Below are 22712 nucleotides of genomic sequence, written 5' to 3' on the forward strand. Positions count from 1 at the left end.
TAAACTGTAGAATTCATATTCTTTATTTTCTTCCTTATTTACTTGCATAAGACGTGCTCTTTTTGAACACTCTAGATTAAATAGTCAAGAAGACAGAGATGCTTATTTTCTCAACAGACCATGCAAAATAAAATGTAACATGATAATGTAAATGTAAGGACTATATCAACATCCAGTGATTACTACTCAGTGAATACAGAAACTTACCTACTACCATGAGTGTGAACTCAAATCCTCTCTTCACGGACTTCCGGTAAACCTGATTTGGAAGATTTGCAAACCCCACATATCCTTCAAGGTTCTTCTGTTGCTAAGACAAGAGATATTCCCAAGTTTAAAAAGCTTCCAACTTGTTACTGGGATTTTATTTCCTTAGAAACAAAAAAGGCAATGTCTATCATATCTCTCAACATCCCAAGCTGTGTACATCAAAGACAATGCAATATATAGCTAGAAAGTCTTGCACAGAAAGCTAGCTGTGTTAACAGTAATTTTGAGCAAGTACAATAACTACACGATGACTGCACAAGCACAACAGCGTACAAGTTAAAAACTTGCCCTAAAACATTAAAAACTTTGCTCCAAAACTCATTTGAAACACATGCAAGTTGTAGGAGTACATCCTTGTGAGTCATGGTGATACTGCCCTAATATTTTTAGGACTAACTTGATGCACTTTCCTTCTGCATCGTACAGCTAGAGGCCCTTATTAATCCCTTTGTGGTAAATCTATGCCCAGTGTTTGAAAATGCAGCACACATTACAACAAACCCTTCACAAATGTAAAACTGCAGTTGCCTTTTACTGTAAAAAAGTCATTCATAATATTGTCCTACTATGAAAAGAGATGAGAATTTTGGATGGTAGCCATTATCCTTTCTCATCACAAAAATGTGAATGTTGGAGGTACTTAAAATGCTGCTACCTCGTTGTCCTAGACCTGGCAATCCTTCAGACATCAACCATGTTACTTTTAAACCATTCTCCCAGTAGAATCCTAGAAACGTGTTTGATGATGAAACTGCCATCCTGACCTGCATTAGAAATAGCATGGCCAGGAGAAGCAGGTTGGTAGTCATTCCCCTGTACTCAGCACTGGTGAGGCCGCACCTTGAGTATTGTGTTCAGTTTTGGGCCTCTTACTACAAGAAAGACATTGAGGCCCTGGAACGCGTCCAGCGAAGGGCAATGACACTGGTGAGGGGTCTGGAGCACAAATCGTATGAGGAGTAGCTGAGGGAGCTGGGATTGTTTAGTCTGGAGAAGAGGAGTCTCAGAGGAGATCTTACTGCACTCTACAACTTCCTGAAGGGAGGTTGTGATGAAGAGGGGTTTGGCCTCTTCTCCTAGACAACGAACAGGACCCGAGGAAACGGCCACAAGTTGTACCAGAGGAGGTTTAGGTTAGACATAAGGAAGAACTTTTTATCTCAGAGAGTGATCAGGCACTGGAATGGCCTGCCCAAGGAGGTGGTGGAGTTGCTGTCCCTGGCAGTGTTCAAGAGGCATCTGGATGAGGAGCTACGAGATATGGTTTAGTAGCTTGTGGTAGCAAGGGTAGTGGGAGGACGGTTGGACTAGATGATCTTGTAGGTTCTTTCCAACCTTGTGATTCTATGGTCTGAGGATCTTCTCATGAGAAACGACAGTTTAGCTCTCTTACAGAAAAGGCAAAAAATACTTTTGACACAATTGTCTACTGAAAGCAGCACAAGATACTGTTTTATATGGAACAATGGCTTTAAAACAGCAGATTATGTCCAACCAAAGATGACAGAATGTGACTTGATATTGCCTCAGTTTCACAGTTTAAGAGTTACACGCATCCAGAGTTGAAGCACTGTTTGCCAATTTGAATTCCCCTCTCCAAGACTAGCTTCAATAGGACAGAGATTCTATGAAAACCCACACACAAATCTGTTCTATTACAGGCACTACTGCCTTAGTAGTAGTGCCAGTCAAGTAGAACTTGACTGTATGGGATGGAGTATGGTTGATTTAAATTTGTACATGGTTGACTCATGTTTATTTGGACTTTTTTCTAAACACTGAAATAAACAGGAAAAAAAAACAACACTTGTTTACAGTAGTAACACTCCTATACTTCAAAAGAAAATGATTTTTTTAATTAAAGCAAGCATTTCTTGCAAGTATAGAAAAATGCTATCCTTTCTTAATGCATATAATAATGCCATAAGAACTAGCTTATTTGAAATCCCAAAACACTAGTCAATTAATTAATTTTGTTTAAACTGACATAACTGCTATCTCCATTTGGCAGAGAAATCATTATTCTCAATGAAGGCTACATCACTATAAAACATAAATTCAGTGACAGCACCAGTATAGTACGTAAATCTGAAGAGGCCGAATTTAGCTGAACTGCTTAGGAAAGAAAGATTTAATCTTAAATGATTATCAGTTCTCATTTAGTGATAACACAATGCATTAATTGTCTTTCCATTTTTAAAAAGGCAGTGTCTTTTAATTAATTCATACAGAATAAGAGAGGAATATTTAATGACAGCCTGCTAAAGCTAGGTATTATAGCTTCAAGTTCAAACACACACAGAAACAGATGTTAGTACTCCAAATGTGTGATTTTTGCCTTTTGTCATCAAGAAATTCTAAAATGCTTTTTGTTGCATTTCAGTCTTAGGTGCAACACAAGGCTCATTTGAAAAGTTTCAGAAGATTTGAGTTCTTGGCTAATTTTTTCTTCTTATTATTAATTCAAAGATTGTTTTACTTTTCTAATCTATTACTACAACACATGAGAAATATAATCATCTACGCTCTAACAAGCTATGCAGGAGCCAATGCTTTAGAGATAGTAACTCTCACTTAGTTGGATGTTCTTTAAGTTATGAAGAAGTTCCTCAATAGGGCAGGTCCTTAATAACTATTAAATATATGCAATTACTAATTATCCTACAAGATATAAAATACCTGATGATATTTAGACACTCCTTATAGTTCTACTTGTCAATCTGCACTTTTTAATGTAAGCCATTCTTACCAGAAACAGCTCATGCTCTTGTTTAATACATAGGTAATACTTAAATCTATTCTTAAGCATAGGAAATACAACTGTTGGTTTGATTACATTATTCTTCTTTCCTTTCCTTCTCCTTTATAAAGAGCCGCACATTTGGAATGGCATTACTAGTAAGAATTTTAAGAAATCTGAAAATGAAATGCTAAACAAGACTAGACAGCAACTTTCAGCTTGTTTGCTCTGTTAAGCGGATGAATAATGTTTACATTCACAATTTGTTTCAATTTAAACAAAATAGAGATGTCACCAAACAAAAGGATGCATGAAGTGTCAAATCTGAAGTTAATGCCATGTTTAACTCAAGGACTTCTATTCCATCAATAGGAAAGACCCTTTTTAAAAAACCAAAATCAGCTGTCAAATTCCAGTTTCTGGAAAGCCAACATCAACTGAAATTGACACCTTCACCATACTGACTTGGAAAAGATCAGATTTGTTTATATACCTTCTACTTCTAAACAAACCAAAAAAAGGAGAATCAAATTTCTTAAATTCCTCCAACAACTTTTGAAATAAATTATTACTACTTTTTTTGTTGTTGTTGTTGAAGCATAACCTTCCACTGTATGGATCACTGTGCAGGGCAAGACTTCATGTCTCCAATACTTACCAGAGGGTTTCCTTAGCTTTCATCCCTTCCTGACTTTCACCCAGCTCAGTTTCAATTCACTTACTAAAGCCTTAACATGTACTGTGTTTGCACAAAAGTTGTAATATGTCTTTATCAAAGTAATACTTACAGCTACTTTGTAAACAACACATTTCCATCATTTCCAGTGTTGAAGACATTGACAGAACACATCCAAAAGTAGTCCGGTGAAACAATGAATTTGTGCCATTGCAGCAAGGAGCCCATGCAGGTACAGCAGCAATCCAGGAAGAGAAACAGGCAGTGTGAGGAGAGAAAGCAAAAGAAAAAGTTACTTACATTTGATCAACAAAGTTACTCACTATTCATTTAATCTAGTAGGCTTAGTGCACAGTGTTTTATAAAACAGTGATTTAGTCTGTTTTAAAGAGATGCTTCATCTCACGACAGCGAGGTAAACAACCTTCACACCATTTTCCAGTACAAGCAGTTATTCAACAGTCCTTTTTATTCTAGTTGTGCAGTGTGCGTTCAATTATCAGATGCTATCTGAACCCACAACAGACTCAAGGGCATTTGTTTTCTACATAGGTGCACACCACAATACATAATCCCATTTCACCACGTTACTGCACATTATTTTTTAGGAGTGGAAAAGGTACAAAGATCAAAGCCATCACCATCATGAATATCTCTGAGGTTTTTGTATTTCTGTAACAACTCACACATTCACCGAAGAGCATCAATTCACTTCTCAGTATTCATGCAAATTTTGACACTGGTTGAACAGACAGAAAATAAAGAACAGAATTACGGTGGAAAAGTTAAGTGTTTGCTCAGCACCACTTAACTGTGGGTGACAAGAGATTCACACTAGCTCTCCAACAAAGCACTTAGAGTAACTATAACAACCATAAAAACCATAACATAAATACTCTTCAAATTTCTGGGTTTTTGGTTCCACCCCCCGCTAAGCATCTTCCGGTGCTTGACTGTTCCAAGATAATGATATAAAAGAGGAAGACAAAAAAAATATCTTGTTACCATGTTTTAGGATTGCAATCACCGATGCTTCCAAGCCCTAACATTCAATTTTTAACTATTTTCATACTCGCAGAGGCTCTGAGCCTATTTCTAGAAGATTTCCACCATCATTGATACTAGCTCAGAGCAGTGCTGAGGTTCCCTTTCTCCTTGACTATCCAGCAGGATGCATGCCTTTGCCTTCTGCAGTCCCCTCATAGTCTATCAGCATCCAGAGCCATGAATCTTCCTCTGATTCACTCCACGTTGTTAAATGGAGGACTTTCCCATTTTGAAATTACCTCTTGTTAGTTACCTGGCACACCTGTGTTAGAAACAGCCTTAATAACCCAACATACTGTAAGGAAAAGCAGCAGTTTCATGCTTCTGATCACCTCTGCTGCTCTTCTGCAACATTCCTTGACCTGTAATCTTCAAGAGAGATCAAGTGAGGACTACGTACAATATCCAAGAAGAAAAAGTCACAGATCTACATGGCCTCACGACACGACATCTCCTGCTCTCTGCTCCTTTCTTACTTCCTCCCAACATGCCATTTGCTCTTTTGACCACTACTGAGTACAGAGCTGATGCCTCTGGGGAACTGAACCACAGCCCCAAGCCTTTGCTCCTGGGCTGCAGCAGCTGCTGACAGCTCACTTCTGATCACACAGCACAAAAGCAGTCCATGTATCTATCACTTTACATTCCCCTACTCTGCATTTTAATGGACACTTTTTAATCAAGTGACCGTTAATATTCTTATGCAAGTCCTCACTGTTGTTCATCATCCCTGTCCTAACAGAGCACACGTGAAAGCAAGACATATGAGAAATTATACTATTGGCCTTAGCTGACTTTTGATGCATCCGCTTAGTGCACTCAATGTTATTTTAATAGAGGTTTGCCCCAGGCAAAATGTCAAAGCCCACATAAACCAGCAGCAGAGCGGGAGCTTTTAGATCCATCATCTGAAGCAATGGATTAACGGCCAACGGCAAGCTGCTCTAACTGTGCAGCTGATGAGAAGAAAGAAAGGAAGCAGTACCTGAGGAAGCTTTTTTACAAACAACGACAATTAAGAAATCCTAATCTCCTTGTCATCTGCCAAGTCTGCCTACCGTCTCTGTTATTGCCAACTCTCTGCAATTTACATCTCTCTTTATTCTGTGCTGATCATATCCATGAAAAAAAAAGTCAATCTTCAGGAAATACCATCCAGGCCAAAAGACAACTGGCATAAGGTCCACTACTTGATGAAGCAGTGTACCCTCTTATCAAGGAGAGATGCAAGTCCAAGGTGAGCTAAAGCCATTTTTGCCTCTGCTGTGTGCAGCCTTGGAGCGTAGCTCAGAGTCCGTCTGCATGGTAAGTGCAGCTGCTGGGTGCTGGCAGGAACCAGCAGCCTGGCATGGGATGTTATGAAAAATTTCAAGGATTTATGACCCAACCCATTCAATGGCAAGTATTAATGAAGAGAATCGGAGAGAAGGAAAGGATAAAACAGAAAAGCAGATCGACACTGGCGGAAATACTGATCTTTCCCATCAGTTTTTTTCCATTAAAACAGGGCTTTGGAGCTTCACAATCCCTAAAAGCTTGCCACAGGTTGATAAAGCCTACATTTTCTCCAGCCTTCATAAAGTATACAACCAATACATACCCCTACCTTGCCTTGCCACATCCCAGAGGCCAACACTAACTGCACACCTTCTGCAATTGACAGCTGTTCTTGGAACAGGAGCTCTAGGTAGCAGTATTTAGGGCAGCGATGCTCCCAGGTGCCTACAGCACTTGTTTTGTTTGTTTTTCTTTTACACAATAGAGAGTACCTTAACTTTGCTTTTACAAACTTCAAGATATACTCAATATACTTCTAAAACGAATGCCGAATTTAAAAAGCTGGGGAAAGGGAGGGGGAAGAAGGAAATTCATCAGCTACAACTGTAAACCTAAACTTACGCTGATCATTTACAAAGTTGTTTTTCCTTCTACTACTAAAACCAAACACCTGCTGAGTCAATAACATCTGCCATGATCTGCATAGCAGAAATCTAGTGCAGATGGACAGGCAATCAGCACCTCTAGTCCCTCAAGCAGGCATCACCTGCAGATAAAAGACACCTATAAAAAAAATCTTATTTAGTAAAAAGAGTACTTGGCTTGCAAGTATGAACTTGGGGTCTTGCTTGTATTAGAAAAAATTAAAACTCCTCAAAAAGGACCCAGAAGACAAACTTCTTTCAATGTGTAAGCACTATTAAGAAGCCAGGATCTCTTTCAGTCTCTAGGAGCAAGCTGATTAAGTCAATAATCAGTAACTTCAATCACTGATCCAAGCGACTGCAGTTGCAATTCAAACTGTTCCTCAAAACCTCACGGGACGCAGTCACTGAGTCAGCACCAGTGACGTTAGCTGGCTGTAGGCTCTCTCTTTTCTTCTGCTATCATCACTATCATCCGCTTTATTAACAGCATTAAACACATGCAAATCCTAAGAGTAAAAAGATTTTGCAGTGCAAAAAATCATGAAGAGTAGACAGCACAATCCATCCATTGAGCTATAGGCAACGCGACCACATGGAAAGGTGGAAAACCTCAAAGAAAAGCAAAAGTGATCTAACAAGAATGCTACTAAAACTTAACTCACCTAATTAAATATATATATTTATAATAAAAAAAATAATGCCAGCCGTCAAGCAGACAACTATAGGATGCAACACAGAAGGCAAGGAAACTTGCACAAAGAGGAAGTCAAGGGAGCCAGAGGAGCTGGCATCAGAACAGCTACACACCGAGCACCAGCCACATGGTGTGTGCGGTTATCTACCACCATTTCTGACCTCCTCCTCAGTTTTGCTGTCACTTAATGTTTTTTCTTTACAAAGGCTTGAAGACAAAAGATGCTAAGGAAGAATACTTTGGAAAGTGCTATGAATGATTCCTATATATAAAACCTCCCAGGAAAAAAAAGAAAAGAAACTAAACAAGGAGAACGATGTGCATTCAGTTTCACAGATGTCATATCCTTTGCCTCTAAAGTTTCCCAAAGAGATGTAAAACAACCAAACAAAAATTCAAACAGACCAACAAGGTGGTGGGAACTTCCAGGTAGCTTTACCTCACACTGCTCTCGTCTCATCTCCTGTGAAGTCAATTAAGCTCAGTGTTTGAGAAGAGCCATCTTCAAGGAAACAAACCAGCCCTTATGGTTACTGCTTCACTTGGGAGACCACCTCAGGAGTCTCACTTTGCATTGGAAACTTTGGAGAAGGAGCAACAAAGCACAGTAACAGTTAGGAAATACCTGGAAGTGTACTGCTGTAATGTATCAAGTTCATTTCTTTGCTATACTTTTAACCTGAGGTTACTGTTGAACATGTTTTCAGTTCCTTCAGGTATGCTAACATTAGGTGTTCTTTCGGAATCTGCACACAGAGCAGTCAGTTACACAAGGACTCAGCAGGCAGTGGTAGATCATGGTTTATAGGCTTCATTCTACAAAAGCAAGCATTGATTGCTTCTTTCCCCTGCCCCAAATCTTAGGGCAAAGCAGTGGCAACAGCCAGAGCATGTAACATCTACCCCAGCACAGGAGTCTGCTTCACAGGAAGAGGGAATTCCTGCAACCAGACTGTCCACATGATAACAAAGGTGCTTAGAAGAAGATATTTGCAAACGTGCACTTTGTGCCCACCTCTTTTCTATGCCTCAAATTCAGAGCTGAGACCACCCGGCTCATGGGGAAGCCATATGGTTGACAACACAAGGAACAGCAGCCCCCTGCACTACGTGTGCAACAATACGAGCCCGTCTACTTGAATTTCTTGAGCATGCAGCTGCAGGAAAGCTGCTGAGTTAGCTCACTGTTGCAGAAATACTCCAGTACCCTCACACACCGCAGTGCCCCAAAACCCTGAGAGAAATTACAGTATGTCACCTCCGGCGTTTCTGTTAACACCAGGAATTCTCATTTAAAGTAACTAAGAAGAAGGGCTTTTACCATACATTTCTACATGGTGGATGCAACTTGTTCCCATATGGAAGCCATCTGTTTTTCTGAATATTCTTTTATTTCCCCCCGCGCTGGTTTCTATACCGAATGCCTCAAGTTCTGACTTGCAGAAGGCCTGTGGGCTTCACCAGCAGAGACACTTGGAGCTAAAGCTTTCTGAAATATGTCCCTGTCACTCATCTTTCGGGGTTTATTGCATTTCTGTGCTGCAGCAGAACAGCACTCCAGAACAATGAGAACTGAGTATTCTGAAAGCAATGGACACTTTGGTCTCAGACAAGCAATTTCTTGGGAAAAATTAACACATGAGGGTATCTCATCATTAACAAGATGCCAACAGGTCACCACTTCAAACATCTTTGTGAGGAAATCAGTGATATCTCACACTTAAAGCGGGTCAGGTATTTTTCTAAAGCGTTCCTTTCTCCCACTGCAGCACATTTTAATGACACTGAAAGACAGAAGCGAGACTTGTAATTACAAGCTGAATTTTCATGATACTCTAAAATGGTGCTTATCTTTACATTTCAACATTTCTTCTACAAGGTGCCTCAAACTAATTCAGAAAAGTACCCCAGGAAGTTCTGAAACCATCAGTATTTTCAGGGTTTTATTTTTTAAACTATTTCCACACTGCCTAAGGAGTTCTGTATTTATAATACAAAGAACTCTAATGAGACCTAAGAGATCGAAGTAAGAATTGGGTGCTCTTTTAAAGAGCGATGGCAATCCATAGAAACAGCCCATGTGCTAAGCTCAGACGTTGCAAGTTTGAGACATGGGAGGCTGTTGACACTGTTCTGAACCATCTGTTTTTTAGGCTGGAGAGATACCACGGAAAGATAGGTCCCATTGTTAATTGCTGTGTAAGAAGGACTGTAAGTAAAATGGTTGTCCTCATGATCTCCTACTACTGCAACCCTTGGGGAAGCAATCTGACACAAGAATGGCCCACGCTGATAACATTAAACCTCAATGATAAATTTTCAGATTATTACAATATATAATTGGTATATCATAGATGAATTGTAATTATGAGTAAGCAGCTAGAAACCCACAGTTTTGCTTTCACTTATTCCATGTCAACGAATGTATATTCAACTGAGCTATCACCACATACGTCTTTCAAACCATTTGATGGCTCCTGTGCCACCAGCAGCCTACTTCCTTCAGGTGCAGAGCTGAAGACTACACAGGCTAAAGCCACAGCTCCGTCCTGGTAATCAACACCATCAAAACTGCTGGTTTCTCAGCTTCCCAACTACTTGAACTTCAGGCATTAGTAACAAAGCTGGCTGTGAAGACTGCATTAACACAGCCCAATATGTATACCAAGTGACAGCTATGCTGCACCGTTAGCAATGCTCAGTTAGAGTGGGAACTCCACACCTGGCTGCCACTACCCTATGGCCAAGATCCACCACTAGGAACACAAATCAAGAGAACAAGAAACCCAGGATCATTTTTGCTACCCACAGTGAACAAGAATTGAACGTAGTGGAACAGTCACCCTGATCAAAGGGGATCCTGGATCCCTTGCAGGCATACCGCAAGGCAGGATGCCAAAGGCACAAAGCTAGGGGCAGAAGAAACATTCCACAACCAACTCAGGCCATTCACTGATGCTTCTTTGGAGAAGCTGAATCCTAACCTCTTTCAAAGTCTTCTCCAAAATCAATTCTTGCATCCATCTGGACAAACAAAACCTCAGTCTCCCTTCCCTGCATTACCAAGCCTTAACACTCACATAGCATTAACTTGATACACATAAAGTACTGATATAATTTTGAATTTACTTACTGAAAACTGTTCAAGGATTCAGAGTACAACAAATCTTGAAGACCTTTTACAGATGCCCTGTTAAACACCTAAAAGGAACAAACACCAACTAGCTGAAAAACTCACTTTCTAACAAAACTGCTTGTAAGGAACAACTGCTTATAGAATGGGGGCTCAACATTCCCACCTTCTCCTCCCTTCAAGGATCTAGTCTGGAGCATTTGTTTGTACTTGCAGCATTTTTAAGGCATTCTTCCTTTAAGTGATTTAGAAGGATGTTCCTACATGTTCAAAGCCCTCGACCTCACAACCTATAAAGAAGGCACAGACAACCACATCCTCTAGCTTTCACCCTAGTCTCTTTAAAGCGCTGCCCGCCATTACTTACAAACTGCAGGATCCTTCTGCTGCTCTTGCAGGTTTGCAGATGTCCACAGAATTGCAAATCAGAGCACCAAAGTCAATACTTGGCAGAGCTAAACAGCAGAGATGACTGCGAGCTCCCGTAAATAGCGCTGCAGCAGTGCGAAGGCTACTCCTTCCTGAAAGTTCTCAATGAACTACGTGCTAAAAGAATAAAAACAGAAGGCAACAGAATGTCTCCCCGTTGCCTGTGATCATGAGATTACTCTGACCTTAATTTCACACCATCTGGCAACGCCTCCCAACAGGAAGTTAATTTAATCTTGAATCTCTTGGTTTATTAGTATACCTTTACTAACTGCAATTAGGAAGCTTTTTGTTCTTCTAGAGGCAGGGAAAGAAAATCTGTTTATTTCCTTATGTTTTCTTGGACTCATCCTACTTTAGAAATTTTCACTGCCCCAAACTTGAAACCACTCAATTACACTTAAGCCAGCAATCCAGAAGTCAAATTCTGAGTCATAAACTCCAAGTTTTGCATTCTTGTTTGAAAGGGAAAAAAAAAACCTACAGGGAACATTGGCAAGATCATACAATGAGAAAAATCCCTGCTGCCAGAAAGCTTCCAGAAAAATTACTTTTCTCCAGCAGCAGCTGCTAATACCTCCAACTACTGGTTTTGACAACACGACAGTTAATGCCAGTATCTTAATTTAGTTAAGATATCAGCACAGTAGAACCTAGTCAGGACTACAAGGCCCACTGCACTACAGTATTCTCTGCATTCACCATCAGTCAGGGCCTTTGCTTTGCACATCACTCAAGAAAGCCCTAATGCTAGTCATAGTACCACGAGGCTGCCATCGCTTCCATCCCCCCCACAATACCAAAGTTTCAGGGAACTCAACTGATGGGAAACAAAAAAATAATGGGGAAGAAAGAACACCAAACAGGCAATTCCCATAAGCCAGGCTCCGTCAATGATTACGAGGCACTGCTGCACAGGCAGGGAAAACAGCCCAACTGCTTCCTTTCAAACTATTGCCAATAGATTTGATTAGCAACTATACCACTAGGGTGAGCTTAGGCTTCCCTCATGTGAACCTGGGTAATTATTCAGCTAGAGAACAAAGTCAGATCACCTCAGATATCTAACCAAAAACTACGCTACGGTTGACTTCCATTTGCAACTGCAAGCTCATCTAGTCATACCAATTATATGAACACCAGAGGTAACACAAAGCACAAGAGATAAATATACAATTGTGAAAGTTTCTTTCAACTGCAGTCCAGTTACACAAGTGTAAGCCATGGAGTCCTATGATAAAAGTATTTAAAAAGGGAACTAAAGGGAAAGGGAAGGATATTGTTTGAAATTATGGCTGGGAGTCCTAAAACTCACTGCAAACTCTAGTAGAACTATTTCACATTAGAAAGCCCAGAACATTCCACCTGGCCAAGGCTAGAAAAGGTATCAGTTAAGATTTCTGTCAAACATTACTTTAAGTAATCCCAACAATCCTGATCATCTCAGTAGGTTAAGTTTCACATTATTTCAAGTTTGACCTGAATCATTATATGAACACTCTCTTAAGGTGCACGAGAAATAAAAAGAGGTAGTAGTTCATACATCCTTCTAATCACTGCCTGCCCATCATGTAGTGACTACCACTGGCACCCCTACCAACATTCATGCCATCTGAAATTTGGCTGCCAACCCCACTGACTCACAATGCTTCTCCAGACAAATGTCACACCAGCAGTTTTGCCATCCATGACAGGCTGCCCCTCTGAAAGGTCTGCTGTAATAATACTACTCTACGATGGACTGCGTCCTACACATAAGACAACTATTTTGATTGAAATCTGATAAACTGCTACTCTGAAGTGCAACACACTGCTGCTCACCAGCACTGTTAACAAGGCCTGTAAAGAGAACAAGTAACTACCCTGCGTTTCTCTTTCTCGTCATTGCTCCTATCATACTTTGCCCCAAAGCACCAAAACAAAAAAAGAATTAAAAGCTTCGTATGTGATATTCTCATCCAACAGAAGGCGATTCTGAACCAGTGTCATTCCTCGGGCTTCTTTTGTGGTCAAATGAAAGAAGACTATTAAGTCATTTATTTTTTGTTTCTTCCGATCTCTCATCTTTCGTGATTACAATGCAACCTTTCTACTTAGAAAGCCCTCTTTTAAAAATGTTGACACTAAAGTACGCTCTATCTTAATATTGATCCTCCTAAAGCTATAGGGGTCAAAGGAAAGAGAAATCTCCTTATGTTTTAAACATTCCACCCCCTGCCTTTAAGTCCCAGCTTCTTTGCTACTCAGATAAAGAAGGAAGAACACGCACGCAACATTTCAGTTTGAAATGGACAGAAAGCACTTAAGAACCTACATCTTGAGAAGTGATTGTCACCATTGAGTAAAAACTCATTTTTTATATCTCTTTATGCTACTAAGAGCAAACTCAGTTACAGTTTGGTTACACTCACAAGCTAATAAGCTTATGCAACACCCACAGTGTTATTGTTCTGCAACACCACTTCCAAAATAATTTGCAATTGCATTTTGAACAGTTTTTTTTGTTTGTTTGTTTGTTAATTTATGGAAACGTGGCCTAAAAATGGCCACACAGAAAGCAGTCTGTAAATAAGACAGAGCCACTAAGGCACAATTTTGCCACAAGGGGTTTCCTGAAGTCCACCGACCCAACGCCCTGCTGTGTGTGAGGTCGAATGGGCACACGACCCGTGTGTGTGGAAGGCACGCTGACAAGCACGGAGCGGTGCTCACACACAAAAAGCAGAAGAAAAGTAAGCTGCTTTTGTGGGAAGGGAATGCAGGACGCATATCAGAACAAGGGCCAGTCAGGCACAAGTTTTATCTACCTCTAGCACAAACTCTGCCAGCGGACAGTGGACACATACTGTCTTCTAAGATGCTTATGAGCCTGTTGGTTACTATTCCATCGTTAACTGTGACGCAAGGAATGTCATAATGTTACAACATACAGCATCTAAACAGCCATGTTCAACTAAGGCAGTGAATCACTGGTTTTGCAGGGCAGCTGATTGGATTCTTTACTAATAAGAAAACCAGAACAGGAGAGTTGCTTGATGACGTTACAGAACTATCACGATGCTATGATTAAACTCAGGGCAAGAAAGAAGTCTAATTTGACTCACCACTGACATATGCAGAATTGGCCCTGACAAGGTAAGCAGGAAGGTATTGGTTTCTGTGAGCAGAGTTTCTAGCTCTTGTTGTTGAGAAACCTCCTCATTCCACCCGTGTCACCATCCCCACCTCTGCCATACATCTTGTAAACATCAGCTCAAGGCTTGCATCCCTCTGTAAGGACAGCTTGTGTCCGCCTAGAGATTAACACTACCCTGAATTTGAATTACTAACTTAAATGAGACTTAACTAAACTACTTAAATGGTGACTAAATGCCATTCTAATTACAGTGAACACATTTGCAATTAACTGGCTCATTCCAGGAGCAAGAAAACCAACCCAGAGCAAACAGAACATCACTCATACATACCCACTCCTGGTCTAGACAGGTTAAGTGAACAGTCTGGCAACATGTTAATGCTAAAGATGAACCTCGCTATGCAGTTCTGAGAAGAAGCCTCTCTCCTACGCCCTCTCCAAGGTACATTTTTCCATTGCTGACTGTCCTTAAAATGTGGTTTGGATCTTCAGCCGTTTTGTTTTATAACTATTTGTTTTCTTAATGCATACGTTAAGGTGGCATTAAAAACAAGAACAACAAAGCGCTGAGGAAGTTACTGAAAACTAAGAAGTACGAGCAGCCTGGCCCATTGAAAGAGAGCAAGGAAGATACCTACCAGTAAGGGAAAAAAGGAAAGAGACAACTATTGCCTGTGTTTAGACACACTTCTCAGGAAAAACAAAACAAAGCAAAATCTATTGTGCTTTTGCTTACAAAAATTCTAAATCTGATCCTTTATCTCTGCTTAAGACAAACAGTGATCTTTTATCCATACATACAGACACAACTGTTTGTCATATTGAGTATACATCCAGAGCACCATTTTAGCTGTGACAAGTCACTTGTCCTTGTGGGTAAACTGAAGGAAATGCTCCGAGTTATTATCAACACACACACTGCTACATATGGTTTTCAGTACATCTCCTTCAATTTCACTATGACTACAGAGCGAGCCTTTCTCCACAGCAGCAATCAGTGAGGAGCAGGGGATGTTCCTGCATTTCAATTCCAATTTCTACATGGACCATGCAGTTATCAACCTTTAAAGCAATGTCTTTGAGAACTGCCCTCCTAAGGAAAAATTCTAGTTATTGGTCCCTGCTATTCACATGTCAGCTACAAGAAAAAAAACCCTGCCATCTGAAACCAGAAGGAGATAACATTATTATGCTCACCAGACAGAGCTGCTGGCAAACTCACAGAACACGGCAAGCTCTGCAAACTAAGCCACCATAGAATCATAGAATGGCCTGGGTTGAAAAGGACCACAATGATCATTGAGTTTCAACCTCCCTGCTATGTGCAGGGTCTCCAACCACCAGACCAGGCTGCCCAGAGCCACATCCAGCCTGGCCTTGAATGCCTGCAGGGATGGGGCATCCACGACCTCCTTGGGCAACCTGTTCCAGTGTGTCACCACCCTCTGGGTGAAAAACTTCCTCCTAATATCTAACCTAAACCTCCCCTGTCTCAGTTTAAGACCATTCCCCCTCGTCCTATCACTATCCAGCCTCGTAAACAGCTGTTACCCATCAAATGGAAGATATCTAATGCTACACAAAACTGCATTTTCCCAAGTTTGCCAACCTTTCAGATGGTAAGGTGATGTTATTTTGACTGAAAGTTCTAGTCAGAAATTAAGTACTTGAAGGGAACTTATAAGAAGGAAGAAGAGCGACTTTTTACACCGCCTGATTGTGACAGGACAAGGGGGAATGGCATTAAACTTAGAGGAGAGATTTAGGCTAGATGTTAGGAAAAGCATCTTTACTTGGGAGGGTGGTGAGGCGCTGGCACAGGCTGCCCAGAGAAGCTGCAGATGCCCCATCGCTGGAGGTGTTCAAAGCCAGTTTGAATGGGGCCCTGGGCAGCCTGATCAAGTGGACAGTAATCCTACCCACAGCAGATGGGTAGGACACAAATGATCCTTCCCAAACAAAGCTATTCTATGATAATACTGAAGAGGTGCTGCTACAAAAACAAATAAATAAATAAAAATCTGCATGAGAAGGCATGGTTTGGCTTTCAGTTAAGATCTGAAGCTATGGCCCACGTAACTTTCAAGGGAGCTGAGGCTGCACATGCTCAAGCTGATCTTCTTTTGGTCTCAATATTAATATAAGCGGTCGGTATTTCTGCACACGGAAGCATTTCTTCCGTGGCAAGTAACCTACAGCCAGCATCAAGCAAAGAGGGATTCCCTTGGCCGCAAGAAGCCATCCCAAGCAGCCTCTCCTGACAACCTCCTGCTACCCGCGTTTCGTCAGCAGGAGGTGGCACACGAACTGCGTGCAGAAGATTCTTGAACGCTGCCGTGCTACAGAATTACATCTGCACCCAACCGGTCCCTCTGAAGCCGAGAGCAGCGCGGTGAAACGAGCAGGGCTGCCTTCTCCAGGCCACCCGCTCCCAGGGCCACGGAGCATCGCGGCGTTACGGGAGAGACCCCGCGAGCTCCGGAGGCCTCACTCAGCCCGTGCCGCCACGGGCGGGCGGCTGCAGCGAAGCCGACAGGCAGCGGGATCCGGGCAGGGCCCGTGGAAGCGGCGGGCAGCGGGCTCGCCCCAAGCATCCGTCCGCACGCGGCCCTTCCTCCTCTTCTCTTCTTCCTCCTCCTCCTCGCGGCGCGGCGGTATCGGTCCCACCCGCTCCTCTCCTGCATATTTCAGCGCTGCTTTAATTCCTGCAGCGAATTCCTCCCTCCCAAATTTGGGCGCAAAAGGAGAAAAGGGGAGGAGGGAGCGGGGAGGGTGGGTAGAGAGAAGGGGAAAGAAAAAAAAAAAAAAGAAAGAAAAAAAGGAAAAAAGGAAAGGGGGAGAGAAAGGAGGGAGCAGAACCTCTCCGGCATTTTCGCTTTCTCGCGCAGCCCCATTAATACATTATACAATTTCGGCCGGGCAGGAAGTGAGCGCGTGGAGGAGGGGAGCGCGGGCGGCGGCGCGGGGCCGAAGCCAGCTCTAAGGCGGCAGCGAGGGCGGGGGGCGCCGGGCCGGGGGCCCCGCGGTGGGGCCGCTCCGCTCTGCCCCGCTCCCGGCCGGCCGCCCGCAGCCCCCGCGCCGCCACCGAGCCCCCGCCCGCCGCCTCGCGCTGTCACGGCCCCGCGCCTCGGCCCCGGGTTGGAGACTCACCCATGGCGCTGGCAGTGCGCTGCAGGCGCTGGGCTGCGGCTCGCTGCCCTCCCTCCGCCGCGGCGGCGCGGACCGAGCTGCCCCCTCCTTCTCCTCCGCCTCCCGCGCGCCGCTACCGCCGCCGCGGCGCGCCTCTGCCCCGCCGACTCTCCAACGCCCTCTACGCCGATTCCGCCGAGGGGCCGCGGCTCTTCCACACGGCGCCTACGCGCGCTGGCGGCCGGACGCGCTTAACGGCTCGGCTCGGCTCGACGCGTCTCCGCGCTCCCAGCGCCGCCTCCTCCTCCTCCGTCCCTCGCCGCCGCCTCACACGCCCGCTCGCACGGCCCCTGCCCGCCTCTCCCAACACGCAGCGCCGGCGGCTTCCGGCTCGGCCCCTCGACTCAGCGTGGGGCTTTGCAGGGCGCTCGCCGCCGCTCCCCACGTCTCTTTCCTTGCCCCCGCCTCTCGCGGCGCGAAGCTCGGCTGCTATTTCCTCCCCGCCCGCCCCCTCTTCGCCGCGTCCTGTGTCAGAGAAAAAGGGTCCGCTCGGCGGCCATTTTGGAACCGGGCACACGCCGGAACGCCAAAGCCGCGTCGGCGAGCCGCGGGGTTTGCCCGCAACAAAGATGGGTGGCGGCTTTGACGGGTCGGGTGAGGAGGCTACGATTCCCCTCCTTTTTCTGGGACTATTCGCTGAACGCCGTTACTCCAAGCGCGGACTGCGAAGCGCACTGGGCGCTGAGGTGCCTACGCTCCCTCCGCTCGCCCGTTCACGCGGGTGGCGCAGGAGAGGCGGGCGGGAGAGCGGTACCCGGAGCTGCTCCTTGGGCACATCTCTCTATCTCCCCGCCGCACCCTCGCTCGGAGTCCTGCCTAGCACCGGCTGAGGAGAGGGCTGGATGCGGGCTCTCTACTCCGCAGATCCGTCCTCCTCGCAATAAAGCGCGTAGTCCAGTCCACAGGTTCCAACTCACTCACGGCGCTGCCGCCTCCCTCCTCTCGCACGGGCGGGCACAGCCGCTTCCCGCCGCGGGAAGAAGGGCGGGTGGTTTCTGGCCGGGCGGCAGCCACGCTGCCCTGTGGACCGGGGACTCCCAGTCGGCACAGAGGGTTCCGCCTACCCAGTGTAAGGGGGGATTTTTGTGAGGCAAGCTGGTCGCCGAGACTGAAGTTGAAAGAGCTGCTAAATCATTCATCTCTTCCGCCGTCAGGACCCGTCAGATAGGTCCAAAGTCTGCCCTTGTGTCCAACGGCGGGGGATACGTTGGTGCACACGTCCCAGCAGTGGGTGAAAAGTTATTTAAAAGTACCTCTGACCGATGCCAGATAAAACCCTTCCTACACCCTGAAAATCACACTGCTACAATGTAGTGCTTGGTGTAGTATAGCCCTGGCACCCCAAATAGGTGCCTCTAAGTACCGCCTCCACCCGTGTGGAGCTCAGCCATGGTGAAGAAGCGGTGCTGGAAAAGGGGCACACCAGAAGAAGCAGAAAAAAAAACTGACTTCTGCCATTCCTGTTCAACTGCAGACCTCGCTGTTGTGTTGTACTTTCATACCTGGGACATCTCTTTGGAGCCGTTTAAACTCCTGGATGTTTTATGCCCACACTGAAAATGCTGGATACCTGTATTTATGATGTGTGATCTGAAACCTTACACCCCTTTTGTGTTTGGGATTTCTGAGCATGGTCTGTTCTTTGGCTTTTCTTTCTCACAAGACAGTGCATTTCTCGAGTAAAAGTACTCAGCGAAAAGGGAAACACGCTGAATTTATTGTGCCTGTGATATATTTCATTTCTACTATTATTAAGGGTACACTTTAAGAGCACGATGTGGTACTGGAAGGATGAAAGTAGAAAGTTCCATTTCAGTGGCTGAAGTGGGCATGTTGTTAAAGCAGTACTTGTGTAGGTAGAGCCACAGCAAGGCAGAAAAGAGCAACTATGATGAGTCTAAGACAGTCCTTGGTTCTTTCTGATTTCCATCCAATTCTTAATCATCCAGCGTCTTACATTTGATAAACAAATACTTTTGACAACAACACTGAAAACTGATATTTTTTTCTCTTTTTTCTTTTTTTTTTTTTTTTCATAAAGGTATGCAGGCCAGCACAATGCGGTTCAGTGCTCTTTAAGAACTGGAAGTGTTACAATATTCTGTGGTACTTGGATGCCCAAGGGAAAGAGATTTTTATTATCATTGGTCACAGGACTGCCAAATGTTATCTCATAAATCTGTGTCTTTCACAATGAATGAGGTAAGAAATAACCTTTTTTTCGTTCTGGTTGGTTTAGGTGGTAATGTCCATGGCAATGAGATACAGCTACATTGCTTTCGTGGTTATTTCAATACCAAAAAGAGACACTTTACACCACAGAAGTTGTTCATTGAATATATAATATGGTCCCCACAACTCTCCCGTAAAAAATACATTGTGGGAAAACAATCAAATGAGTAATACTTGCTTTCTTGTAGTAAAGGCTTCAAATTGCTCCAGAAAAATTGTCTTGGTCTTCAGATACATTGAGAAAATGGCTGAAGTATGTAGCTGTTGAGGATATCTTTGAGAAGGGAATGGTAGCTTTTAAGGAATTTTCTTTTAAGTATTATTTCATGGATTGATCACCGAAGGAAAAAAAAAAAAAAAAACCCACAAAAAACAGTGAGCTTGCACCTTCGACATCAACTCCAAAACTGGCACAGACTTAACGAGAAAGCAAGATGCAAGCCAATGGGTTTTATGTGAGGTTAATGTCCCATTTTTCTGTGTTGTGAGTAGCAGGGGGTTTCTCTTTTCATAAGGTAATTTACAGGGTTCAGAAGATTCTACAAAATTGTGTATATTTTGAGAATAAAGCTAATGCAAATGGATCCCCGAGGCTTAAATAGTGTCACATTCTGTGTAAAATATAACAAATTCCACCTTTCACATTTCCATAGTGATCTGCCATTCTTCTTCAAAAAGAAGAGACTTCACTAAATCATCAGCAAACTTCAAGACTCTTTAGATTCTACATAAATTGATAGTTTCGAAAGAAAGTAAGATACAATTTTTGACTTTTTTTTTTTTTTTGGTGAAATCACCAAAACACTTTGCAAAGTTCAATATAAAGTGCTATCTGCCATAGCATAGAACCTGTTTGTGTCCTCGTCCTCAGACACAGATACAAAACCCACTCACCTTATTTAAAAAATGTACTAACTGGCGTTGCCACCAGGTTGGTTCCCAGCCAGCCTAGACAGTTTTCATGCCTTCCTGCCAATAAGACATATGAAGACCGTTTTGTTTTGTTTTGTTTTTTAATGTGAGCAGATGTGACTCACTAGGTGAATTAGCTCCAGCATGGGACGTGTTGAAAATTATGGTGCGTGTACGCTGTTGACTTTCTCCTGCATGGAAACTCCAGTGCCTCCTGGGTTTGTAGGGTACACAGTGCCAGACTGAATCACACCTCTCAGTCAGAACCACAGTGTATGCACCACCCTTCTGAGCTCCTGTGCTAATGTAACAGATCTTTGCATACCAAGCAGTCCTTTGCCAAAGTGACTGGTTTCATTGTACCTACTGGTCCTAAACTCTATTCCCATAAACAGTCTAGGTTATGCAAGATGTGATGATGCTGGGGGTGCTCAACAGTAAATAATAAGCGCAGTCTTCTTCAAACCCATCCTTAAATCTCAGCTTTGCAGTAATACCTTTCAAAATCTTGAATGCCCTTTGATCACTGCTTGCTATACTGACCAGTAATGTCTCCTGTCCTTGTATTCTCTTCCCTCCTTGACATCTGTTGCCCTTTACATTTGATGATTTTTGTATAAATACTGCCATTCTGCTTTGTTTCCTAGCACAAGAAACAGCCCAATACAATAGTAGTACAAATACTAACAATAGCATGAGGCATCTGGTGTCACATCTGATTGGGCCCCAATGTCTTGTCCATCAGGCTCTTCCTATTTTGAGACATGCAAACTCAGTAGCACCACTTGTCCAGAATCAGGCCTGTATTTGTGTAGCTGTTCTGTATTCAGAGAAGGCTCTCATGAAACAGAAAGTCCTTGCAAACTCTCAAGCAGCACAATAACCAACTATCCCTACTATCGCTGTCACTGCCATCCATTATGGCTGTTTTTTTTTTTGACTGCTACCTATAATATTGTTTACGAACACGCAAATGAAGCAACATAAAATGTATCCCTTTTGGTCCCCTTCTGAAGTTTCACCATTTGTTGATTGAAAGAACGCTCTGCAGCAATAAGAAAAAGTTGCGTTCATCAGCAAATGCTCATACAATGCTGTAGAAGTTATAAACATAGGTTTCTATTGAACAATTGCTATGGCAAAAAAACAGCATCTCTTGTTTTGTAGTATGTTTACTGTGTCGTCCTGGTATACATCCATTACTTCAATTATCTAAAGAAAGAGGCTTTGATAGATTTCGACCCAATGATGTGATCCTTGTGAGAGGCACACACATGCACTTATTGTTGAAGGTAGAAAATGGTTGCTTTGTGCAGTTATGGTTGCGTAGCTGAGAATATAGATCAGTAGAAGCAGAAGGGCAGCCTAATCATGTATTCATACTAATAATGATTACTTTGTTAAGTGAGTTGAGATCCAACTTTGGTGGAAGTTTGTCCAGTGCTCTGCACCATTTTGACTGGTGAACGACTCGTGGCTTGGGAAATACAGATTTCCAGTAATGTTAAACTATGTGAAAAATGCACCATCTAATACACTGTTTGCACAACATTCCGAGAAGGCAAATCAGTGAACTGACAGATCATGAGATATATTTCTTACTTCAGAGAGTCAGAGCCTGGAGCAAATGCCCCTCTCCCCTTCCACAAGCAGGCAGGAGTTACTGCTCAGGAGGACCAGAAGCAATATCTGCAGTGCATTCTGGAAGTTCCAGCTCTCTGTTTGTTTATTTGTTAATAAGTAAGCCCCACTGAGGTTGGGTAGGTCTTGGTAAATCCTTAAGAGACTTTCTGTATGCCCAGATGTGTAATCATTAATACCCAGTGCCACAGCCAGACTTAAACTGTTGTGCCTGAGCAGAGTCTTGGGGGCGTAAAGGGTCTGAGAGCACTGACACCTCTACAAGAGCAGGGCCTTAGGAAGTATCACCTTCCTGCCCATTTACATTAGCAAGCACTTCCTACTGTAGAATGAGGCATTGCTGTCATTCCTTGTGTATTATACTAGGGAAGAAGCACTTAGGCACTTAATGCAATGTGGCATTTCATTATATTTTTTCTGATCCAAGGAAAGGAATTATGTTTTCTAAAATAAAAATAATTGTTTGAGCTTAGAATAAATTTCCTCTGCAAATGCTAGACAGACTTTTTTTCATTCTAGAAGTAAAACAGTGCAGAATAAAAGCAGATAAATTCTCTACATACACTGGTCAGCTTTTTACATTATTCTCTTTACTAACACCTGAACGTTGATTCTGCAAAAAGTAAATGACTGGCTCTGATAAGAAGGTAGTACTGTGTACTTTGTGCTGCTGCTGTGCTTTGTATTT

General features: G+C 43.2%; 1 protein-coding gene across 12 annotated transcripts in view; it reads right to left on the minus strand.

The window, feature by feature from the left end:
- Positions 1-17649, minus strand: part of SEPTIN7 (septin 7) — a 72872-nt gene extending 55223 nt beyond the window's left edge. For 2 of the 12 annotated variants that reach the window (XM_015281549.4, XM_015281547.4), the window contains exons 1-3: positions 17201-17649; positions 3799-3803; positions 208-310 (exon numbers count right to left, since the gene is read on the minus strand). In XM_015281549.4, coding sequence (XP_015137035.1) covers positions 208-310; positions 3799-3803; positions 17201-17204 — 112 coding nt within the window. In that variant the 5' untranslated portion in view covers positions 17205-17649. Of the gene's footprint in view, positions 1-207; positions 311-3798; positions 3804-10025; positions 10028-10852; positions 11080-13721; positions 14856-15592; positions 15595-16909 lie in introns of those variants that run through there. The other 10 variants (XM_040683079.2, XM_040683063.2, XM_046923804.1 and 7 more) reach the window with 8 other exon arrangements.
- Between the last annotated feature and the right edge of the window lie 5063 nt (positions 17650-22712).

Source organism: Gallus gallus, chromosome 2, assembly GCF_016699485.2.
Source record: "Gallus gallus isolate bGalGal1 chromosome 2, bGalGal1.mat.broiler.GRCg7b, whole genome shotgun sequence".
NCBI lineage: Eukaryota > Metazoa > Chordata > Aves > Galliformes > Phasianidae > Gallus > Gallus gallus.